The sequence below is a fragment of the Ostrea edulis genome, chromosome 3, assembly GCF_947568905.1.
Source record: "Ostrea edulis chromosome 3, xbOstEdul1.1, whole genome shotgun sequence".
Lineage (NCBI taxonomy): Eukaryota > Metazoa > Mollusca > Bivalvia > Ostreida > Ostreidae > Ostrea > Ostrea edulis.
In genome coordinates, this window is record NC_079166.1 from 6,081,267 (window position 1) to 6,090,328 (window position 9,062).

Below are 9,062 nucleotides of genomic sequence, written 5' to 3' on the forward strand. Positions count from 1 at the left end.
TTGGAAGAAGGTAAACGGGGTAGAAATCCGTTTTTTTAAAATTCATGTGGAAGAATGATGTATTTATTTGCGTTCATCATACTTCGAAGAGGGAGTGATGTTTTAGCATCCGTAATGACTATTTACACTTACATATGTTGTGCTTGTGGACAGCTGGTTAAACATTAGACGAATGCTGCAAGTAATCTTAACTGATTAACCTAATTCTATTCTAAAGAATGGTACAAACATGGGTCTATAGATATGAGATTGATCACCGTTCGTTATCTTTCATAGCATTGTTCTTTGAATGCATAGATCTCAAATCGTATTACTAAACATTGCATTTATTTCAAAAATGGGGATAATCAATAAAAAAAAAATGTTCTGAAAATTCCAAATGTCGGCGTAACCTTTAATTTAGACAATTCATTTTTACAGAACATTACCATTCTATACAAGAACTTGATCCAGTCTATGTTTGGGTTCACCGTAGTGCATTTCAAGCTATTTTATCGGGATTTATTTTATGTGACCATTTACCAGAACAGAAGTTTAAAATATCTTTGGTATATTATGTCAGTATCTACTCGTTCCCCTATAAAGCATAGAAAAACATCGCATGGTGTGTTTACCTGTCCCTTCCCACAATACAAACATGACAGGTGAATTAACAGGTGAAAAAATACGGTGATTAATTGTGACACACATTAATAATAGGCAAATAACATCTTGTTGATAGCATACCGATTCGTGGTTTTACTGAAGTTGAATTATGAAAACTAACGCCAGAGTACCTAAGGCCACGCATCAACTTTTATTATTACAAGATTACCATGACCAATTATTTAGAGAAAGTTTTATTTTATTGCTGTTATATTCATATCATATTGTATATCTCCTATTTCAATTAGATCAAATTATAAAAAAAAACCGAAATATCACAAAATTATGAAAATAATGATATCATACATGTATTGAATTTGAATAAATATAAGCACGTAATTCTAACCCCCTCCCAAATCAATCACAAGACATTGTCTGTTTTGTTATCTTTCAAAGTTAATTATATGAAGTACTTAGCTTTTCTATCGATACCTAAGTAAACCACGGCTTAGTGCAGGTGAAAGTAAACACTGACCGGATTCTAATATTGTTTTCCAGATCATTTTTTGAAACTGTTTTATGCATCATCCTACTTTGTGGGTGAATACGTGACCTTTATACTTAAAAACAAATATTCAAAAGACTGATTTTACACGGGTTATTATGTTAATTACACACACCCATGTTTTCCTTAATGTATTTAAGCCGATGTTTAAAGAATAGATATTAATCGTTCGTTACTTGAAGGAAAAGGAACACAAGCATTTCTCTTGTGGAAAATATTGAAAAAGTAAGTAACAACTAAAAATATTTGAACAAAAAAGTTTTATTCCTCTCTCATATAGTGCAAATTGTCTGATGTTAAACAGCATTTAGTGTCTTTCTGGATTAAAATAACTGTCATTCAATGAAAGTTTTAAATTTAGAAATTTCTATATACAAAATTACTATGTTCTTAAGAAAGAAAATTCTATAGAATGATAACAATGATATCGATAACAACATGCAATTCTAAATTTTAAAATACACAAATATTTCTGAATGATATCATTTTGTTTTGAAATTTGACGAATGAATATCTATCTATTATGGTTGTTATACCATTTTGAATAGAATAATTATTTTCTATCAAATTAACAATTGTGCACGTAATTATATATTTCTGCTCAGAATTAAAACAATGAGGGCCTTGACGCTTGCACTTTTTACACTGATGTATGTGTACGTATCAGGTCAGTGGAAAAACAATTGGGACGGGCCGCTAAACTTCCAGTGCCCGTCCACTAATAGTGCTATCTCTCACGTCGTATCCATGCATAATAACAAAAAGGAGGACAGACGATTTAATTTCAACTGTAGACCTGTTCAGGCAGTCTCTGGGCCCATTTCTTGCAAATTATCAGGTATTTTACTTCAAATTTGCAACACAGCTACATTGATACATTATATATCATTTCCCATAAAACATTGAAGTAAGTAAGTGACAATAACACCTTTTTATTCATGAGTGAATGTACACTTTATATGAAAAAAGAACTATTCATTTCAAAATATCTTCATTGGTGTATAGAATGAATTGTTTTATTCACATCTACAGGTTACGTGAATAGCTACGATCAGCCAGCCCTTTATACTTGTCCAAATGGGGGTTATCTGAATGGTGTCTCTAGTGTACACAACAATAAGAAGGAAGACAGGGTGTTTAGATTTAGATGCTGTACTCCAAAACCAGGTAACCGTTAACGCACAAATCCAGGACTACATAAGTCATAATTGTATAAAAAGAGATAAAGAGGGAATCTACATTGAAAACTGTGTAAAAGAAATACATGCAGATGATAATAATAACAATGATGATGATAATAATAATGAACAACTATTTCAAGGCTATCACCACAAGAACTGCAAATGGACTGGTTGGGTTAACAACTGGGATGAAACTTTTTCATACTTCGTCCCTCGCAATTACGTCATCAGAGGAATCAACAGTATTCACAACAATAAGAAAGAGTGAGTATATACTGTTCACATTCTGTGATTGGTATTTCATCCAACACATACATGTATTATCATCAGTGGGTATTCATTTTGCTATCACCCATGCAAGGTACACACAATATACGATACACTGGTATGATATATGATATGAAAAGGTGAAGATAATGAACAGTCATTACTTTCATATGGAGCTACTCTTTCGTCAACTTTCCATATTCACGTAGCAATATGCAATTATCACCTGCAGTCATTCCGTTTTTTCGATACGAGGGAATATTTTCTGCGTATGACATTTTTTTAAACGGAGGCAGGTTACTGTCAAATGATATTGTAGGAGTTTCAGGAGTTTCAACAACCTCGTTTATTTCAAGTCAATATTTCATGAATTCTATAATTATCATAATGATGAAAATGTATTCTGAATTTTGCATTCTTTATGTTTTATGAGATTGGTAACTCTTCTAACTAATTTTGTTTGATTTTATACATGTACAGTGATCCCCCGTTACAACGCCAAAATTTGTACCTCGGCAATATTGGCATTGTAAAGGGGTGGCATTATATCGGGGGAGGGAGTATGTGTACAGCTGTCATAAGAAATCAAACAAATTTTATCTACTACATCATGCTTTGAATGCGTGGATAACCCCGACGTCCAGTGGTAGTAAATTACTCGTAATGGTAGGGGTATTTAATGGTTTCTAGTTTTTGTTTTGTCGAACACTCTTAGACGTAGGTGTGTCCGCCATACTTACATTTCAAAAACAATACTGCATTTTTGAACTCAGTTGATCATAATTTACGTAACTTATTATCTGCTCCAAACTTTGATACTCACTGAAATTTTCCTACCGCTGATTGGTGATAATTAGCTGGGGTGATTTTAACGGAAACTGACCTAATCGTACCTGTAAATAGGTTGGTGGATGGCGGTATGCGGGGGATGGCGTTATAACGGGGTTTTACATAGTGAGGAAAACGGGACTTTGAACTTTTTTGGCGATATGTGGGGGTGGCATTATAACGGGGGGGGGGTATAGCGGGGGATCACTGTATATGATTAAAATATGTTAAAAGTGAAATGTTTCTGAAGTCATAGGGCTCACGGCGGGTGTTACCTGTCGACAAGGGATCCCTATTCCTCCTAGGCACTCGATCCCACCTCTTGTGTGTCCAGGTGTCGGTGTTTGCCCAACTATCTATTTTGTATTTTGCCTATCGGAGATATTTTCACCTTTCATATTGTAAAATCGTTCGATATGCAACCATTTTCTTGTTGAATTTGAGATAAAAGAGTGTTATTTTGTGTTTTGAATGAACACTTCTTTACCAAATAGTATGATGTGATAGATGAAAAAGTCTACTACCATTTTACTCGATGATTTGGCCTTGAGTGGTTTTATTTACAGTGTACCACTAGAGCCCCCTTTGGTACAAAAATCCAAATAATGTAAAACAACACGAACATTAGCCCATGTGATCTCGTGAAAAATGACACGGGCAATATATTTCAAAAAGTCACATAAAATTTTAGTCTACAGTACATTGTAAATCAGCATTCATTTTTGGCTATTTTATTTCGCTATTCATATGTGATTAACTGGAAAGCCGCGAGTAATTTTCGCGATCGGGTCTTTTTCGAACCGATGGCAGGTAAAATCCCACATACCTTACATCAAGACATACTGATATCGCAACATTTGCAAAATACTATTGATATCGCAACAATTAAAAATCACCATTGATATCGCAACATTTACAAAATACATTTACCATCGATATCGCAATATTTAGAAAATACTATTAAAATAGCAATATTTACAATATACAATTGCAACAATATTAGTGTGATTACCCTAGCCTGTCTTTAGTGTAAATGTTTGATTTATTATTTTTTCAGGGACCGAAGATTTAAATTTGAAATCTGTCAGATCGCCAAACATTGAGTTGGATTCCCATTACCCAAATAATGTAGATTAATACAATAAATATATAGAAAAAAATATAGACCCTTGTTGTTTCTCAATTTTCGTATATTTTGCGTTTTTGTAACGACCACCTTAATACGGTGAATCTTGTGCTGGTCTTGTTAAGCAAGCTTTGATTTCTCTTTGAATGTATATGTACCTTAATCCTATTTTTTTATTGAAATCAGTAGAATGGATTTATGAAGCATTTTGTCATCACGTTATCGATGCTAGTTGCGAGTTTCTTTAAAATAATGTACATTGTATATTCATTCTACATGTAACTATGCGACGACTTTACCAATATAGAACAACTAATATGAACATATGTTCTGTTGAATCCATACACGAATTTCGTAATGGATAGGGTTCGCTATATTCACGATGAAATTACAATGCATTATGTGTTATTCACACAGTTTACATAATTTTCATACTCGATAATGAATTGCAATAATTAAAACCGCATGGACATAGATGTAAGCAGGCGATATCAAAATACATGTGTTATATATTCTAGAGGTGTTGAAGCGTAAAATTTGGGATCTCTTCTGTTTACTTTCATTTCCACGATTACTTGGATGTGATGACAAATTAATGTAGTTCTGACAGGTCATAATTTCTGATTTCAATACGTTGTAAAACATCTTAATCTCTGAAACAGACCAAACAAGTGTATTAAACTAAGATTATATAGATGTTAAAAGCCACAAAGTGAAATGTCAAGAGGTATTAATTTCTTAAATCATGAAATTCATTACACTGAAATGTGCGTACTTGAATTCATCATACTCCTTACACGTTCGTGCTGTTGTTTGTGACGTTAATGACCATTTACACCTGCGAAAGCTAACGCTTCTGAACAGCTATATGAATACATGATGTTATATTGAAACAATGTTGAAAGTGAGCTCGAAGTTTCGATTGGGGTAGTATAGTCACATGTCAACGCCGGATATCCTACGTACTGATACAATATTGAAAATGAGATAGTAAGTAAAACAGTTTTGAAATAAATCAGCACTCCGTATCTCCCCCTCTGTGTTTTAGTTCCAAGACTTTTATCTCATGTACTTGTCACCGTCTTGTTTATCACAGTTAAAACCTTAATCACATATATACCGTGGCCTACAATGAAGCCTTTAAAGCATTATTACGAATACATGTAACCCAAAACACGTAAGACCACAATTTTCCTATCAAGTTTGATTGAACAATTACCCGTGATCTTGACCACGTACATATGTGTTGATTGTATATGTTTGTGGAATACATTGCAAATATCGAGAATGGAGGAGTCACACAATATATTGTCTACACTTAACTCATTTACAATGCAAAATATGCAGTGTTTGGTTTTAAATGTAATCATGACTACATGTATAATTTATACATCATAAAGATTCAGATAATGTTGCTGTTCTTAAATTTCTGTTAGATTGATTGTAATATAAAAGTAATCTAAACGTTGTCGTGCTGTATGTAAAAATTTTAATAATCAAGATATGGGGCTCATAGAGAGTGTGACCGATCGACAAGAGGTGCTTACTCCTCCTAGACACCCGATCCCACTTCTGTTGTGTCCAGGAGTTCGTGTTTGCCCAACTATCCGGTTTGTATTGTTTATAGGAGTTATGAGATTAACCACTGTCCGTTAACATCACCTCTCATAATTAAGTAACCAGCATCATACAAATGCTATGTGATAAAACATGAAAATACTTGATTTCATTTCTATTTACCAAAAAAGTAAATTTGTTTCCCAATTGCAAATGCTTACAATGATCAAAGAATTAATAACATGAGATGCATTTTAAGGGAAAGGAAGAATGGATAATCAATGTTACTAGATGAAACCCCACGCAAGCGTCGAGAATTACTTTGAATAATGTTTATGTAGAAATGTTCCTTTATCACCTGCATATGATGTTATATTAAATAATATTTATGTAGCACTATTTCATCATCACCTGTATATGGTGTTTATATCTCAGCTGATTCGATGCACAAGCTCTTGTTCTGTGTATGGTCAATTTTTTAAATCGAGGCTTCAACAGTCTTGTTTAAAGTCAGCACTTCAAAAAAATTATGGTCGTTATAGCTATCTAGTTTGCCAATACAGCCTTTCATCGGGTCAAATGCTGTCTGACGTGTTTCATACCGATTGCCGTTCTTGGTACACTGATTTTGACAACAGATAACTCCATTTACTTATCAGTATATAGGGTTCACGGTGGATGTGACCGATTGACAGAGATGTTTATTCCTCCTATGCACCTGATCTCACCTCTGATATATCCAGGGGTCCGTGTTTGCCCAATTACCTATTTTGTATTGTTTGTAGGGATTGTGAGATTGATCGCTGTTCATTATCTACACCTTTAATTATTCTATATGAATAAAATAAAAGCCGGTATAAGACCCAAAGCATAACCCAGAAACCATCAATATATTTGAACATCTGAGTTACCTACAGAATATCTTTTAACAATAATGGTTAAAAAATAACTGATAAGATAATGCAAGAAAAGAAGAACAAAAATTATAAACAGAAACAAAACTATAAAATCAGAATTATGAATGGTAAAAATATCTATGATTGAAATTTTGAAAATATGAAATTGTTAAATAAACATTTATCATAAAAATCGAAAACAGAAACAAAAGTATTAAAATAAAATTCTTAAAACAAAAAGGTATTATTGTGGCACTTTCCATAAATATATCTTTATTGTTAGCATTTTGTTTCCGCAGGGTACCAGAACGGCAGTCAGTGTGAGCATTAGGTTATGGTTATCGAGGGTGTCAACAATGATACAATCCCTCTTAGCACCTCTAGTGTTTACAAGAAGACAAGTTTATTGAAAATTTGGAAATTTATTACAAAGTAATTATTACTTATTATACTCGTATAAATCAGATTTCACACAATATTAGGAATTTAGAATTATTTTCATCAAGAATACAGAAGGTAAACATAATCTAATATTTCGTACTTTGAAAAAAGACAAGTGTGTCAATTTAAATTTAGATGTTAGGATGCACATAAATGCTTCACACCCCATGGTAAAAATGACACTTGTCTCCCTTTTCGGCACTCATTAGACATAAGACTGTGTGGTCAGTGTTTCTAACTATTTCAATTCTCCCAAGAGCAACTGATTGAATTACTGTGAGTCTCAAAATCTATTATCCTGTTTTTCATCGATAGCATATAAAAACCCTGGGGATTTATTGAAAGTCAATATAAATTTCAAATGTTCTTCAAAGGACTAATATTTGTCTATCAATTTAGAATCCTATATAGCCCGATTTTCATTGATAATGAGAAATGGATTTTATTTTCTGAAACCACTGACCACCATTCTTGTCATTCTTTAACAAATTGTAATAGTCAGTTACCAACACAAAATAGTCCATGGTCAATTGACAAATAAAGATCACTGGTTGACAATACAGATCTTGCGTATGAAAAGCACTCTCACAAAGCTACATGTAGTTAAACAAACGCATTTTCTTGAATATCAAAACATTATCATATTGATTATGAATATGTGATTCGACATTGATGCAATTACAATGAATGGGGAGACATGTACATCAGTATTACAATATTAGAAAACAGAATCAATTGTTTTATATCAACACAGTGGAAGTTATGTAATGCAAAACCATCAGCAACAAGATGTGTTTGTGAAACACAAATGCCCCCGATAATGGCCAATTCCGAAGATGGCCAGGGTCACCAGGGCAAATATCTTGGTACCAGTAGAAAGATCTTGTCAAAAGAAATGCTCATGTACAATATGAAAGCTCTAATATTTACCATTTAGAAGTTATGAGCAATGTAAAAAAAAAAAAAAAGTAGGTCAAATGTCAAGGTCAAAAGGTTCAATACCAACGGAAAGGTCTTGTAACAAGGAATACTCATGTGAAATACCAAAGCTCTATTTTTTACTGTTCAAAAGTTATTAGCAAGGTTAAAGTTTTCAAAAAGTAGGTCAAATTCCAAGGTCAAGGAATACTCATGTGAAATATCAAAGCTCTATCTCTTACTGTTCAAAATTTATTAGCAAGGTTAAAGTTTTCAAAAAGAAGGTTAAATTCCAAGATCAATGTCACAGGGTCAAAAATGTTGGTATCCACGGAAAGGTCTTGTCACAAGAAATACTCATGTAAAATATCAAAGCTCTATCAATTATTGTTCCAAAGATATTAGCAAGGTTAAAGTTTTCAAAAACTAGGTCAAACTCCAGGGTCAACGTCACAGGGTCAAAAATGTTGGTACCCACGAAAAGGTTTTGTCACAAGGAATACTCATGTGAAATATGAAAGCTCTGTCACTTACTGTTCCAAAGTTATTGGCAAGGTTAAAGTTTCAGACAGAATTACAGAATTACAGAATGACAGACAGGACAAAAACAATATGCCCCCCCCCCCCCCCCGATCTTCAATCTCGGGGCATAAACATATGGTATTTTAAGTCGAATTTCCATATGCCTGGGGAAGGTA

The 9,062-nt window shown here is 33.3% G+C and overlaps 1 protein-coding gene across 1 annotated transcript; it reads left to right on the plus strand.

The window, feature by feature from the left end:
• The first annotated feature begins 1,234 nt into the window (after positions 1 to 1,234).
• LOC130046274 (hemagglutinin/amebocyte aggregation factor-like) lies at positions 1,235 to 4,611 on the plus strand. The gene is made up of 5 exons (XM_048909900.2): positions 1,235 to 1,375; positions 1,756 to 1,988; positions 2,183 to 2,317; positions 2,472 to 2,595; positions 4,484 to 4,611. Exons 2-5 carry the CDS (start codon positions 1,766 to 1,768, stop codon positions 4,527 to 4,529), a joined length of 528 nt encoding a protein of 175 aa, XP_048765857.1. The 5' UTR covers positions 1,235 to 1,375; positions 1,756 to 1,765; the 3' UTR covers positions 4,530 to 4,611.
• Positions 4,612 to 9,062: the final 4,451 nt, after the last annotated feature.